The sequence below is a fragment of the Bos taurus genome, chromosome 16, assembly GCF_002263795.3.
Source record: "Bos taurus isolate L1 Dominette 01449 registration number 42190680 breed Hereford chromosome 16, ARS-UCD2.0, whole genome shotgun sequence".
Classification (NCBI taxonomy): Eukaryota; Metazoa; Chordata; class Mammalia; order Artiodactyla; family Bovidae; genus Bos; species Bos taurus.
The window spans coordinates 32,128,529-32,145,354 of NC_037343.1; the positions used below are offsets into that span (position 1 = coordinate 32,128,529).

The 16,826-nt window shown below is 45.0% G+C and overlaps 1 protein-coding gene across 1 annotated transcript in view; it reads right to left on the minus strand.

The window, feature by feature from the left end:
* KIF26B (kinesin family member 26B) overlaps window positions 1–16,389 on the minus strand; it is a 525,171-nt gene extending 508,782 nt beyond the window's left edge. Inside the window, exons 1-2 of the mRNA XM_024976712.2 lie at window positions 15,876–16,389; window positions 14,642–15,043 (exon numbers count right to left, since the gene is read on the minus strand). Of these exons, the coding sequence (XP_024832480.1) occupies window positions 14,642–15,043; window positions 15,876–15,938 (465 nt within the window). The 5' untranslated portion in view covers window positions 15,939–16,389. The remainder of the gene's footprint in view (window positions 1–14,641; window positions 15,044–15,875) is intronic.
* Window positions 16,390–16,826: the final 437 nt, after the last annotated feature.

The window sequence follows — 16,826 nt, forward strand, 5'->3', positions numbered from 1 at the left end:
CTGTTGCCCAAGGCCACAGTGCTTATTACTGCCAGAGGCCCAACTGCACCTCAACATCTGGGACTGTAGACAGCCTCCAATGCCTACAGCCACTCACCCTTTTATTTCTGTATACTCACCCACTCTCTTGTCCTTCCTCCTTCTCCTTCTATCTAATTCCTCTCCCTTCTACCCTTCCCTCAGTTTCCATCACCACACTGCCTGGCTGGGCAGAAACAAGGGATGTTCAAGTTCACAGCCGTGGGTCCACAGGGAAGACATTCAAGGCCACCTCTTCAGCTGCTGTGCTCAGGATTGAGACATCCTTCTATGAAAAGACACACACCTGAACCAAGCAGGTGATTAGTTTTCATTAAATAATGGCAGTTACTAGTCATTTGCCTGAATTCAACTACGTATTTTCTGTAGAGGCTTCCCTGGTGGCTCAAATGATAAAGAATCTGCCTGCAATGCAGGAGACCTGGGTTCGATCCCTGGGTTGGGAAGATCTCCTGGAGAAGGGAATGGCTACCCATTCCAGTATTCTTGCCTGGAGAATTCCATGGACGGAGGAGCCTGACCGGCTACAGTCCACGGGGTCACAAAGAGTTGGACACAACTGAGCAATGTATAACTCTTTGGTTAGATAGCTCAGTAGCTTTTGGTTGTTATTGTTGGTGGTGGTGGTTTCTTATCAGTTAATTAGTAAGTCTCCTCCTGCTGCATGAAACCACCAGGTAGATGGAGCAGGGAGTAGAGAAATAGTGATTACAACTTTAAAGAAAGCAACCGCTATAAATAAGATGATCCCGTTTCATGGGAAAATGTAGCTGCTCATCACCGCTAATTAAAAGATGGAATAACTTCACAGGAAAACCTCAAGCCCTATAAATTCCTATGTTATCTTCCAAGAAATCCTGAGTTAGCAGCTACAAATCCCAGACAGCACTCAGATTAGATAAAGAATTATTCAACGCTTACATTTTTCACCCCTGTGGTGGCAAAGTAGATTTAAACTGGTTATTCGCAATTCATGCTTTAAAAATAAAGATATTTTGTGTGTAAGAACCAGGAAAGCTTTTAAAAACATGCTGTGTGGAGAACTGAAACTTTTAACAAGAACTTTTTGCAGTCAACGACAACATTGAGCTTAAACTCCATTAAGTAGAAAAGATGTATATAAGCAGTCCTTCGTCTGTAAGTTAGTCTATAATACTTAAAATATATTTACATATAGTTTTGCTTATCAAAAGAACTTACTCTACCCCAGAGCCTTCTGAAATGTTCACCTATAGAGCAGCATAAGAATATCGATTCTCTCTACTTAAGTTTACAACAACGCTCTCTACCCAAGAGTTTACAACAACGCTCTCTACCCAGGGCAGCTACAGCGCTGAGAGCTGAGATTATGTGCAGGAAATACTGCTTGGCGGGGGAGGGTGTCTTTATTTCCAGACTTCTCCACAGGGTCTGGGCGGAATCCATGCGATAGGATCAGCAAAGTATAACTGCAAAGAAAACTGTCTGAGAAAGATAAAACTGGATTGGGAGGCAGATAAGCCCAAATTCCTGGTGCTGCTCAGATTTGCACATCGCATGCGCAGGCACTGGGGGACGTCTGGTCTCCCTCACTCAGCCGAGCGGAAATGCCAAGTTCGGTGTCTGCGGTGCTCCCTAGGGGGGCCTCCGAGAGGGGCAGGGCTTAAAGGGGAGAATATCCATCTGTGACAAAGAATCTCAATCCATATTCATGGCATCTCAACTAAAAGGAGAAGCGATTTTCTTCAAACAAGCTCCGGTTCTGTGGAGACACCCTATAAATGAATAAACAAGTATGAGATGCTTGATTCACTTGCAGGTGAAGAAAAACAACGGAGATGAGCTGAATAGTTCCATCTTCTCTGACAACTGCTTTCCCATTTTGGTGTCAGGAAAAAGGAAACTGGCAAAAGGAAAAAGAGAGAAGAAGAAAGGAAGGGAAGAGAAAGAGGAAAGGAAGTAATTTTCATAAAATTCAACTTCCTGTGGGGAGTCATTGGAATAAAACAGAAAGTGACGATTGGATGTCATCTCACAATGTCACTGTCTCCTCACAACAACCCTGATGGGGCCCCAACATTGCCCTCATTGTAAAGATGAGAATAAAGAGGTTTGGAAAGGCTAAGTGACTTGCCCAAGGTCACACACTCAGTGATGCAGCCGAGTTTTGCACCAAGGTTTGTTGACCCCAGCGCTTCATTTTTTTAAGGTCATAAGAGCCTCAGAAAATGCATCTCTCTTAACCTCTCGGTGTCCTCAACAACTCTGAGCTGCCTCAGACGTCCTCATCACTCCTGGATACACAATGACAATTGCCTTTCTCCAGAGTGCCAGAAACTTCTAACAAAAATCCCCAACCTCCTGATTCCTGATTCAGTGGAAACCTCAGCCCTTACCTCCTCAATCTCTCCAAGGTTTCTGACCTTTCATCACCCTACCTTCTGAAGCTCACCCCCTCCCTCAGCTTCCATGACACCACCTTCTCCTATTTTCTTCCCTCTTTTCTGGCCTCTCCTTGATTTGTCTCCCTGCCTCCTCAAGCTGCCTGTCCCTTCAACAGCAATGGATCCCACAACTCTATAGTTCACCGTCTATCACCATACACATCCTCCTTGAAGAGTTCACCCCATCTGTGGACTCCACCACCATCCTCACCCTGACACTTCCCAGATCCATGGCTCTAGCCCTGAATCCACTCTAGAGCCCTGCTGGACCCCACTGGAACATTCCATCTTAAGTTCTAGAGAGCCCAAACCAATCTTAGTATCCACACCCATTCTTAAAAATCAGACCTACAATAACAAAACCCACTCTTTGCCTGTTTTCCCCATCTCAATTAAAAGTACCACCACCCACACACTTGCCCTGCCAGAAATCTGAAAGAACTCCTCAACTCCCTCCTCTCCTCTCCTCCCCACCCCATTTCTCAGCTGCCATTGCCATGGGTTTTCTATGGACAAGATGTTGTCTACTCTGGGTCCAGGCTTCTTCCTCATTCCCACTGCCACTAATTCAGTTAAGTGTGCACCAGCTCTCACTCAGGCCACAGGGAGGGGCCTCTCCAGTGAACTCCATGCACCGCCTTTCCAATCCAGCTTCTCTCTCCCTACCAGAGCAAATGAGTATCTGATCATCTCACTCCCTTCCTGAAAGCCCTTCAATGGCTGCCTATAGAATAACATTTAGATTCTTTGGACTGCAAGGCCTTCATTCTCTCCCTGCCACCTTCCCAGCCTGTCACTCCCCTATGCACGCACTGCGCAATGTCAGAAATGCACCACTGTGATTCCCCCAGGATACTGAGCGTGCCTTATGCTCACCATTCCCCTTTCCTGGAATGCCGATGCTTCACTGCAATGCTCCTACTCTGTCAAAGCCAGCTCAAGCCTCACCTCACTGTTCACCCCCTCCAGCAGCCTCTATAGCCCGTGGTCCAGCATTTAATATGCTGCACCCTCTTTGGTTTCTTGTCTATCTCTAATACTAGGCTGGGAGTTACTCTAGGGCAGGAGTTTTTAGTCTTTTTCATATCTTGGTTATAAGGTGGCATAGTACTGTAGCTGGTACATGAGTGGGAATCAAAAGTGCTTATGGAATATGAATATGACAGGAAAAAACCATAAATAAAATATTAGCAAACAAAAAATATGTTGTGACCAAGTGGAATTTATTATGAGAATGCAAGGATGGTTCATTATCAGGAAAGCAATGATAATATTTCACAATATTAATAGATCTAGGGAGAAAAATCATATGATCATCTACATAGATACTGAAGAGACATCTGACAAAATATAACACCTATTTCTGACTAAAAATACTAAATAAAATAGGAACTGATGGATACTTCCTTAACTGTTAAAAATATATATATAGACCTCAGTCCAAAGGTCAACATCTTACTTAGTGGAAAAAGCTATACATATGCCCACCATACATTACCATTTAACATTGTGTTGGAAGCATAAATCAATATAACAAACAAGAGAGAACTACTAGAATCAATAAAAATCGCAAAGGAGAAGAGTTATGATATCTCTATTCATGAAAGAAAATCCAAAAATACTAATTTAAAAACTAATGAACACAGTAATAGAATCTAACAACAGGATATACAATTAATATACTGTCCTTCTTATATATTAACATCAATTAGAAGAGATAATGGAAGTGAAAAGCTCATTTATAAAAGCAACAAAAGGAATACCTAAAAATAAATTTGACAAGAAACGGGCAAAGCCTCTATGAGAAAAACCTTTAAAATTACTGAAAAGTAGATGTGTTCAAACGGAAAGACATTCCATGTTCTCAGGAAGGAGTCAACATCAAAAAGATGCCAAAAATCCCCCAGGGTTAATATATAAACTTAACATGGTCCTGATTTTTAAAAACTTTATGGAGTTAGGAAAGTTGATTCTAAAGTTCATATGGGAAAATAGTCAGGAAGAATAACCAGAAAGCTACTAGGAAGGAAAGGCATTATTTGGGAGAGAGAAAAGCCAGTGTTGCCAAATACTAAAACATGGTACAAAGCTTCTATAATTAAAATAGTGTGGAATTCGTACATGAGAAGACAGATAAATGGGACATAACAGAAGGCGCAGAAGTAGACCCAACTACTGAAAATCTGGTTTATGAACACAGATATTTTAAATAAAATGAGGGAAAGACATATATTTTATTATCATCATTATTTTTAATAAGGAGTTTGGAGACAACTGGATAGACATTTAGAAAAGGGCAAAATTGATCTACACCTCTCAATATACACCACAATAATCTCTCAATGGATCAGAGATATAACTATTAAAAAGGAAACCTTACAAATATTCAAAGAAAATATAGGTGAATTCCTTTATAACCTGGAAAAGGCAGACAGACAACCTTTCTAACCATTATTCAAAATCCAATTTTCTTAGATGGGTCCTAGAACATCCCAAAGGCAATGGTAAGCAGGAGGATGATTTACTATTTTGATAAATATTTCAAAAGCAATTTAGGTATAGAGATGTATTCTCTGTCCTTCTGTACCTACACAAATACAGTATTATTTCTGATTGGTACATGTGAGCCTGAAAGATCAATGGGAGCCCATTCTAAACAGTGCTTCTTTGCCACAATAAGACCACACAGAAAATATTTTTTAATAAAGGAAAGATTCTTATGATTAGCCTGTGACTCAAGACAGTGATAAAAAGGAAATTAGCTTTGTATTCCTGAAAACAGACTGGGAACCCACACAGACAACCCAGTGCAGTCTCTACCGGGACAAAACAGAGTCGAGTCTGGCAATCCTGCTGTCTCAGCATTGACGGTCCAGCTGAAGAATTCGAGCTCTCCGGTGGTCCCCAAGGGCCCTCAGGCAGGGCTTTTGAGAAGGGCTGGCAAGAGGCTCAGCCACGTGAATGTAAGTATAAGGAAGTTCCTTTGACCCCCTCCAACACATTCAAGAAAATTACTCAGCTCAGGATCCTGACAACCTCACGTATTTTCCCCCACCCTGAAAGTGACGTCACCAGGAAAAACAGTCCCAACCTTCTCCCTCAGGCAAGGGTCTCCCACTCAGGCAGTTGTATCAACAGTGTATTAATATCAATGAATTGTTTAGTAATATTAATATCCCCTCAATGGCTTTAGAGGGGAAACATCCTTGGATTTCACTGGTCCCTGTATCTTCACTCATGCTTCCTTTTGTGACCTAGATCACATCAATCACCTGGAATTCCAGGGTAAAGAAAAGAAATCAGATTCATCTTCATTTTGCTATGAGATTTTATGTATGCATATGTTTATGTATCTTAGTAGAGTGCCTAGCATATACTAGATGATAATTGCCAGCCATTTTTAGTCATCATTATTACTAAATGATAATATTAGTCATCATTATTACCATCACCATTATTATCAGCTGATGAATGGTTCAGTTTGATCTGTGATATAATGCCAAAGAGCAACTAATGTTGCCTATTTTATTGACTTAATCCTGCCAAATGCTGACAAATTACCAGCCTCAGCCATTTAAAAAATCACATTTCTAATGCAATAATCCTATCTGCAATGAGTGTGGAAGAAATTACTACAGGCCAGGGATTTTTACAAAGCAAATTAAATCACTATAAAAACTGACCATGCTGGTTCACAATTAAAAGTCTGGTAGAATGAAATGCCATTATTCCATAGCTTACTAATAAGCCTTAAAAAAGATATTACTGCTCACACGTCTCTACTGGGAATGTTTTTATAATACCTAAAATGTTTCAGAAAGGCTTTAATGACAAATGCTACAGGACTTTTTCACTATTCATATTATCTATTAGCATATCCCTTATCTAAAATATTTCCAAAATGGAAGTTTCAAATGAAGCATAACCATGTGTTCTTAGAAGATTTCAGATAGAATTTTCTCATAACTAGTATTTAAAATTCAACATCTATTTATAAACAGTCTTACATTGGCTTCTAGAGGATCTTTTAAATGGAGTTATTTTTTCATACCCCTGTTTTGAAACTGAAAAACTACAGAAAAAAATATATGTTATGTGTGTATATACATATATATATATTCCCAAGTCTAGACTTACTTTCGGCCTGGCTATTTAGAGCCTTGTTTGGTGTTCTTAAAACTGCTGACACATTCCTTTCTTTAATCTCTGTGATTCCTGGCCACTCTTCTCAGTATGTCTGGCTAATCCTCCTGTTATTTCTGCAACATAAATGAACCCAGAATATATGACCAGGGAAAATTCAGCTAGGAATGTAGTTCTGCACTGTTTTTTACATAAAAGATTTTCTCGTATTGATATGGAAATGAGCAGATGTCTGATAACCTTCTGCCAACCTGGAATTTTTTTGCTTACTCCAGGGAGTTCTTAGGGACTGATGTTTCATAGGGTTTACACTGTCCATTCAAAAATTCTGTCACAGACCTCAAAAGGATCTAGGATAGTCCCCACCTGGGAGATTTGTTCTTTGGTACCTATTTCTGGCTTGGTACCTCAACTGTGAATAAAACAGAAAACATGCTCTTGCCAATGGATATGAGATGGTTTTACACTTATACATGGGGATGCTACAATGGGTAAAAGGACTGATTTCACTTAAAATCCCAAGACTTTAAAAAAACAAATTTTATCTGACCATTTTCACTTACTAGCCCTAGAAAAGAAACAAAATAAACCCAGTAAGTTACTCCTTTTTTTTTTTTACTGACTAAAGTGATACTGCTGCTGCTGCTAAGACGCTTCAGTCGTGTCCGACTCTGTGTGACCCTATAGATGGCAGCCCACCAGGCTCCCCCGTCCCTGGGATTCTCTAGGCAAGAACACTGGAGTGGGTTGCCATTTCCTTCTCCAATGCATGAAAGTAAAAAGTGAAAGTGAAGTCGCTCAGTCGTGACCGACTCTTAGTGACCCCATGGACTGCAGCCTACCAGGCTCCTCCATCCATGGGATTTTCCAGGCAAGACTACTGGAGTGGGGTGCCATTGTGTTCTCCATGAAGTGATACAAGTCAATCCAAATGATTTACAGTCTGTACCAGGCAAAAAACAACTCACTCAGGTGTTGCTATTTGAAAGGCTGATGCAATGCATCGAGGAGGGCTTGGTAACCCACTCCAGTATTCTTGCCTGGAGAATACCATGGACTGTAGCTCTTCTGTCCATGGGGCTGCAAAAAGTCGGACACGGCTGAGTGACTAAGCACAGCACCTGCAGAGCATCATTAAGAGATGTCCTTTTCATTATAGGAGCCTGGAATGCAAAAGTAGGAAGTCAAGAAACACCTGGAGTGACAGGCAAATTTGGCCTTGGAATACGGAATGAAGCAGGGCAAAGGCTACTAATAGAGTTTTGCCAAGAGAACACACTGGTCATAGCAAACACCCTCTTGCAACAACACAAGAGAAGACTCTATACATGGATATCACCAGATGGTCAACACCAAAAACAGATTGATTATATTCTTTGCAGCCAAAGATGGAGAAGCTCTATACAGTCAGCAAAAACAAGACCGGGAGCTGACTGTGGCTCAGATCATGAACTCCTTATTGCCAAATTCAGACTTAAATTGAAGAAAGTAGGGAAAACCAACAGACCATTCAGGTATGACCTAAATCAAATCCCTTATGATTATACAGTGGGAGTGAGAAATAGATTCAAGGGGTTACATCTGATAGATAGAGTCCCTGATGAACTATGGACTGAGGTTCGTGACATTGTACAGGAGACAGGGATCAAGAATCAAGACCATCCCCATGGAAAAGAAATGCAAAAAAGCAAAATGGCTGTCTGAGGAGGCCTTAAAAATAGCTGTGAAAAGAAGGGAAGTGAAAAGCAAAGGAGAAAAGGAAAGATATAAGCATCTGAATGCAGAGTTCCAAAGAATAGCAAAGAGAGATAAGAAAGCCTTCCTCAGTGATCAATGAAAAGAAATAGAGAAAAACAATAGAATGGGAAAGACTAGGGATCTCTTCAAGAAAATTAGAGATACCAAGGGAACATTTCATGCAAAGATGAGCTCGATAAAGGACAGAAATGGTATGGACCTAACTGAAGCAGAAGATATTAAGAAGAGGTGGCAAGAATACACAGAAGAACTGTACAAAAAAGATCTTCATGACCCAGATAATCACGATGATGTGATCACTCACCTAGAGCCAGACATCCTGGAATATGAAGTCAAATGGACCTTAGAAAGCATCACTACGAACAAAGCTAGTGGAGGTAATGGAATTCCAGTGGAGCTATTTCAAATCCTGGAAGATGATGCTGTGAAACTGCTGCACTCAATATGCCAGCACATTTGGAAAACTCAGCAGTGGCCACAGGACTGGAAAAGGTCGGTTTTCATTCCAATTCCAAAGAAAGGCAATGCCAAAGAAGGCTCAAACTACCACACAATTGCACTCATCTCACACGCTAGTAAAGTAATGCTCAAAATTCTCCAAGCCAGGCTTCAGCAATACGTGAACCATGAACTTCCAGATGTTCAAGCTGGTTTTAGAAAAGGCAGAGGAACCAGAGATCAAATTGCCAACATGAGCTGGATCATCAAAAAAGGAAGAGAGTTCCAGAAAAACATCTATTTCTGCTTTATTGACTATGCCAAAGCCTTTGACTGTGTGGATCACAATAAACTGTGGAAAATTCTGAAAGAGATGGGAATACCACACCACCTGACCTGCCTCTTGAGAAACCTGTATGCAGGTCAGGAAGCAACAGTTAGAACTGGCCATGGAACAACAGACTGATTCCAAACAGGAAAAGGAGTACGTCAAGACTGTATATTGTCACCCTGCTTATTTAACTTATATGCAGAGTACATCATGAGAAATGCTAGGCTGGAAGAAGCACAAGCTGGAATCAAGATTGCTGGGAGAAATATCAATAACCTCAGATATGCAGATGACACCACCCTTATGGCAGAAAGTGAAGAGGAACTCAAAAGCCTCTTGATGAAAGTGAAAGAGGAGAGTGAAAAAGTTGGCTTAAAGCTCAACGTTCAGAAAACGAAGATCATGGCATCTGATCTCATCACTTCATGGGAAATAGATGGGGAAACAGTGTCAGACTTTATTTTTCTGGGCTCCAAAATCACTGCAGATGGTGATTACAGCCATGAAATTAAAAGATACTTACTCCTTGGAAGAAAAGTTATGACCAACCTAGATAGCATATTCAAAAGTAGAGATATTACTTTGCCAACAAAGGTCCATCTAGTCAAGGCTCTGGTTTTTCCAGTGGTCATGTATGGATGTGAGAGTTGGACTATAAAGAAAGCTGAGTGCCAAAGAATTGATGCTTTTGAACTGTGGTGTTGGAGAAGACTCTTGAGGGTCTCTTGGACTGCAAGGAGATCCAACCAGTCCATTCTAAAGGAGATCAGCCCTGGGTGTTCTTTGGAAGGAATGATACTAAAGCTGAAACTCCAGTACTTTGGGCACCTCATGCGAAGAGTTGACTCATTGGAAAAGACTCTGATGCTGGGAGGGATTGGGGGCAGGAGGAGAAGGGGACGACAGAGGATGAGATGGCTGGATGGCATCACCGACTGGATGGACATGAATTTGAGTGAACTCTGGGAGTTGGTGATGGACAGGGAGGCCTGGCATGCTGCAATTCATGGGGTAGCAAAGAGTCAGACACGACTGAGCGACTGAACTAAATTGAAGCTCACAGTTGCCCCTTCTACATTCCCAGGTCTGTTTCATTCTTAAATCTCCCTCTACTCTTTTCTCTCTTCGCAGAAACCACAAACTCAGTGCATGGAAAACCAAATCCACTAGAGTCTTTCTTCTGCAAAGAAGAAGATGTCAAGAGTTTATTGATGAAGGACCCTTTCATAACTGCCTTCAGGGTATGCTGCTTGATTGTTTGTGTTTTGTATTCTAATTTGTATTGCAAGTCCTTGAGGTCATGAATTTGATTTCCAGCTTCTTCAATGCCCTCCAAATCCAGGATATACTCTTAGGTCCTTCATGTTAATATTTTAATACTGTTTAGAGCACCCCATTCCAGTACTCTTGCCTGGAAAATCCCATGGACGGAGGAGCCTGGTAGGCTGCAGTCCATGGGGTCGATAAGAGTTGGACACAACTGAGTGACTTCACTTTCAGTTTTCACTTTCAGGCATTGGAGAAGGAAATGGCAACCCACTCCAGTGTTCTTGCCTGGAGAATCCCAGGGATGGGGGAGCCTGGTGGGCTGCCATCTATGGGGTCCCACAGAGTCGGACATGACTGAAGCGACTTAGCAGCAGCAGCAGCAGCAAGCTTCTGAAGAAAGAAGGAAGTTCTAATGTTGCTTCCAGACTTCCTGCTACTCTGTAAAGGCAAGACTCAGTGGCATACAAAAAAGACCACAGGCTTCATATTCCATCAAATCTCAGTGCAGCAATGACTAAGCTGAGAAAGGTTGGGAAAATAATTCAACTTCTTTGGAAATCAATTGGCTCATTTACAGCATCCAGATGATAATACTTGATGCCTACAGTTATTCCAGTGAGACACTGTTTGTAAAGAGTATGCCACACAGCAGGTACTCAATGAATTGTATTGTATTGCATGCATGCTCAGTCTTTTGTGGACTCTTTGCGGACTCTTTGGGCTTTAACCTGCCAGGCTCCTCTATCTGTAGGATTTTTCTTTTGAGTTCCTTTCAAATCTGTCTCTCCTCCCATTTCCTGCCTCAGTTAACACTACCCACCCCACCCCCAGTTACCTAAGCTAGAAACCTCCAAGTCCTATTGTCTTCTGCCAAGAAGCCTCATTCTCCAGTGGTCACATGTCCAGTATTGAGTGTGCTCAGAACAGGGTGTCCACACTTCAGGCCACCAGAGCCAGTGTCTAACTCCTGGGACCAGCCTGACACCCCTGCATGAGCTCACCAGCACTTTACCTCCCCTTCTTAACCAACTGTTTCAGAGACAAAACTGGAGGACTTCAACAGCGCTTGCTCTCTGCCAATGGGCACAGCGTGACAATGTAGATGGCAGTATGATATTTGGGAAATGTACTGACGGAGGCAGATATTGAAAGTGGATATTTTGTAAGAAGAGCCCTAAATTCGGCAAAACATAAATCCCACAGAATCTTGTCTAATTGATAATCATAAACCTTCCTGTCTCTTTCTCTGAAGAATGTAAGCACTTTTCAAACCTTATCGAAAATCATTTTTTGACATTCTAATCATTTGAAAGGTCACCTAGAGTCTGAATCATTTTTTTCCTTTACACTAAGGAAAAAACAGTAAAGTTAAAAATACAGAGGAAAACCGATTTACTCAGTGTCACAAAATAAATCAGTGGTAGAGAAAGAACCAAAGCCAACTCTAAAATAATAAGGTTCCTGGACGTGCTATTCTGCCTTTACCTTTAAAACACTTACCTAGGAGACTTCATACCCCCTCATAGAATGTAGTACTCTATGTAAGAAAAGAGTCCCCATGTACAGCTAAAAATCTTAAGTGAATTACATGATGTTTGCTAATTACCCCTCAAAAACATGCCTTTATCTTTCAGACCCTTACTCTTCAGGGCAAACTACATGTTGGAGTCACAATGACATCTCTTGTTCTTATGAAAATTAACTCCTTCTGTGCCGGAGGGCGATGGAGGTCCACAGTTCGCTCATAAATCTGGCTCTGGGAAGAAGAAAGGTCTTGTGTCAGAGTTACTTGGGCCTCCATCCATGGTGCTTGAGAGAACACAATATTTGTTTGGTTAAAATACTGCAAATTTCAAAGGTGTAATGGAAATATTACCTAGTCTGAGGGTACCAATATTTTTAAAAGGAAAAAAAAAAAACCTAAAATGACTATTCCCAGAGACAGCCAGAGGATTTGTATTTAAAATCCTGGCCCCGTACCTCTTTACTAACAGTGAGGTCATCTGAGTAACACTTGCTTCTGGCGGAGTCGTGTGCTCTCCTTTGCACTAAATGTCATATTTGACTGTGCCATATCACATCTAAAACTCCAGGCAAATTCATGTGTGCCCTTAAAGTGACCCCATGTGACTGTCCCCAAGACTGACAGCGCTCTTCTTGATGCACCTGGATCAAGAAGTAAGTTGGTGTAGAGCATTGAGGTTCCCCAGATCCAGCGTTTCTTCTGTAGCCCTCACTGACAATGTCATCAGTTTCCCAGCATCAGTTTTATTTCATCATGTAAATAAAACTGGCACAAATATCAAGCTGCCTCTTATTGCACTGAGAATGATTTTTCCAGGCTGCTTTAACAAAACCAAAAATCTACTTTGTCACATGACTCCACAAAACTTGATGGATGCATTTAAGTTTCAACATTTGTTTCTTCTTCCTATAGAATTCCTTTCCTCCCACCACTTTTATGAAAAGAGTATATTGTAATTTACCTTTGCACACAAGGAGCATGCAACAACACAAGCTACTCTAAGAACAGGTCTGCAAGAATGTTCTAGAATAAACTGGTAGACTGCAATTTACTAGGATTGCCAAAAATCAGATACTATATATCTTTAAGAACCAAAGTTCTTAATAATTTACCAGCTGGTCTAGTCTGGTTATACAATCATAGCTCCCCACACTCGTCCTCTGTTGTACTCACCACAAATGGAAATAAATTATGAGTTGTGCATTTTGTGCTCAATATCTCTATCCTCTGTTAGAATACAAGCTCCATGTGGACAAGGACTGCAGGTACCTGTTATTTTATTGCTGTGCCTAACAGAGTTCCTTGAATGCAGTAAAAAAATCAAAGAATACTGATCAACGATCACAAGAGTAAATAAATCAGTTAGTGAAGAGCTGGTGTTAAATCAGAGGATAGGGCTTACAAGAGTGAAATAAGCTTTTAGAGTCCCTGAGATTTATTCCTGGGGGTGTCCTGACAGATTTATTATCAAACTACAAAAATGGCATACTGACAACAATCTACAAGTTAATTATTCTAGAGATAAATTCGGGATTCATAAAACCAATTCTCTTGGTGGAAATTTTCCACGTTTAAAATTTTACAACTTCTGTGGGTATTTGTTTAATTTAACCCTTGCATATGAAAACATCAATGTGTGTGTTTGGATAAAGCAGAAATGGCCAGCAGATGCATTTATTCCTAAACTCCACGACTCAGAATCACAACACTTGACTTCAAAAGTCACGGAACTATAAATCAGAAAATACCACTGAACAGTGTCAGAATTCTCTACAGCAATTCACGCTGTTTTCTTGATATTTCTCTCTAACGGCTGATAAAAACTCTTTGAAGTGAAAGAGTAAATATTTTCATTTGATAGTACTTAGGCCCAACAGTGCAAATACAATTGCATTGTGTTACACTCTGGGGGCTCTGGACACACACAACGCTGGCAAGGTTGCCATGGAGGAGCCAATGTGCTCAGTGCTCGAGCAGACAGGGGTGAGCCGCGCTCAGAGAAGCTCCTCACCCCTTAGTCTTCCTCTGACAGACACACAGAGGTTTGGGGGAATGCTGGCTTTCCGGTAGCCCTGGAAAGGAAGGACCACAAATAGGCAATGGGAAATGCCAATTCCTAAATATCAGCCTGCTTTTACCGCTCCCACCGACACTTTTGTAAAGGAGCACGGATGGGGGTGGGGAGAAAAATCTAATGAGTGCCCCTGCGGAGGGCTGGGGAGCAGGGGGAGGTGAGTATTGGGGGAGGAGGGGTGGTAAGGAGGCAGGCGGCTGGGCGCCGAATCCCCGCAGCTGGTGTCAGCACGTCCCCGGCCTAACACGCGGCTAAGGTCTGTGGACACGCGGGGGACGAGCGTCTCGGGGAAAGGTAGCACTGCGCGGGTCCATCCGGATAGCTGGGCGGGTGCAGGGGGCAGAGAAAGGGCACTCTGGGAAGTGGAGGGAGGCAGGAAGGATAACCTGGGCAACCCAGGTGGACAGCGAGGCCTGGAACTGCGCACGCACCATCCAAGCAATGCGCCGGAGGAAGGTCTCGCGGCGGAGACGCGCGGGATCTCCCCCCCCCCGCCCCGCGGCCCAGAGCTGCCCGGGCGGAGCCAACGACCCGTCTGCAACTGAGCACCGCGTGGCGCTGCAGGTCCCCCCACCCCCGGCCGCGGCGAGACGGGCGCAGCTGTGGCCCGCCAGCCCCGTCCCGTCCCCGGCGGCGCTCACCTTGCCCGGGAAGGGCCCCGGGAGGAGCAGCTTCAGAGCCTGCCTCTTCAGCTCCACCAGGCGGGCGTTGCAATTCTCGCACCAGACGCCGCGGTCTGATCCGGGGGAGGAGCCGCCGCCGCTGCCCGAGCCCGGGGAGCCCGTGCCGAAGCCTGGCGAGCCGCCAAGGGAGCCCGGCGAGCTGGTGCCAATGCCTGGGGAGGCGGGGCCCGGGGAACCCGTGAAGGAGCTCGGGGACGAAGTACCTGAGCCCGGGGACGGGGTCCCCGACGAGCCGAGCGCCGAGCCCGCGCCCTCGGGGGTGGGCCGGCTCCCGGCGCGGGACTCTTCGTATGCTTTCCGGTACCAGCTCTCAGGGGAGAAGGGCGCCGCGGGCTTGGTGGGCGAGCAGACTTCATTCACCTGCAGGGGAGACACGCGGGTGTCAGGGGCCGCCGGGCTCCCGCGCCCCGGCCCAGGGCCACCCTCCCGCCTGCCCGGGGATCTGCGTGCCACCAAAGGCCCCGGCCCAGCGCCAACAGGGGCGCGATCGGGACCGCTCCGGGCCCTGCGGCCAAATCTGCCTCCATCTGTCTGGTTAATTGTCTTTAAGTGAATTCTTGTCGTCCAGGTGTCCCTGCGCCGGTTCCCGGGCGCCGGCGTACTCCTCCGATTTGGAGGATAGTGACTCGCTCGCTCAGGGAATTTCAATGGTTTCTGCAGAGGAACACACCGATTCAGCTCCCCGCGCTGTTGAACCCAGCACCCATCCCAGAAGGAGCCCACGTTTAAGATTCTGGAAGACTGTGTGGGGGGGAAGGGGGGGCGGGGGGGGAGGACTGTGATTTTTGGATTTGTATTAATTCGGGGTACAGCCCTCTGGATACTGAAGGTAAATAAAAGGTTTTCCTTTTTCCAGGGAAACGATCCCTAAGAGCTGCGGAGATTTCGTGGGAAACCCTCCCATTCGACTTAACTCTGCTTGGAAGTCAGGAATACTGCAAAAGTTAGGGATGCGGGGAAGAGGAGGGACGAGAGGGCCGCAAAAATTCCGAGGGCAAGGCGAGTGTGCGGGCGTCCTCACGGGCAGACCCGCCTCCGCGCGCGCACGCCTGGCTGGCCTGGCCGAGGCGCCGCTGCAGCCGGAGGAGAGCTCGGAGCCGCCCTGCCCTGGCCGCACGTTACCCAGAAAGGGAGACCCCGGTCGGGAAAGAGTCTGGTAACACATCTCCGCATTAGACCCGTCACAACTTACCCCGTATTTCTTGCCCCTGGTGGAGACTGCAAGCCTCTCTTTATTCCCAGCTATCGAATTCATGGTGGCTTTTCCAGAGGAGAGTGTCTAAATGTTCCACCAACGCTACATCCAAAAGGTCTTCCAACCCAGAAGGATGCCCAGTGGTAGGGGGCTCTCTCTTGGCCCTCAAGTCAAGGTTTCTTAATGGAGGGGTTGGGGGGATAAAAGCAGATGGACCCCAGAAGTAACAGCACTAATTTGCAGAAGGGTTGGAGTGCTTGGTTTATTCTTCTCTTCAAATAAGGCTTTTCCTCCTCTTCTGCCTCCTCCAGTCACACGTTCTCTTTTCACGGTCACATCCAGATAATTGGCATTTTCCTTAGTCTAGTGAGTCCATTTTCCTCCACGAGGGAAAAGACGAGTACAATCGGGACACACGGCAGCTGCCGAGGAGGTGGGCGAGACCCCCGCCTCGCCTACTGCCAGCGAACCGGCTGTGGGAACTTGTCTCCTTTCGCGGAGCTTGGTAACTGAGTTCAAAGAAATTCTCCCAAAATATAAAGATCCAGATCAGGGAGGAGCCTCGGCGTGTGGGGGAGCCAATATCCGCCGTCCCGCTTTGCCTGACAGTTGCGCGAGGGCAGAGAGGGGCGGCGGTGTGGCCCGGCCGGCGTCCGCGGTCAGGGCGCGCGTGTGCGCCCAGGCGCAGCGCGGATCCTTGCGAACCGCGGCCCCGCCAGGGAGCCCGCCGCCTGGCTGCCGCCGCCGCCGCGCCTGCCGGGATCCATTTTATGTTGCGGCTCTCCTGCCTGACATTCCGAGGCCGAGAGCCGGGGGATGGGGTCGTAAATCTCGCGCGGTGCGGGGAAGTTGCTGGTGAGTGGCCCGGGTCCAGGGCTCTAATGAAACAGCACTGCGCGAGACTGGAGCTGGGGGCAGAGCCGAGCGAGTGCAGCCGGACAGAAATGC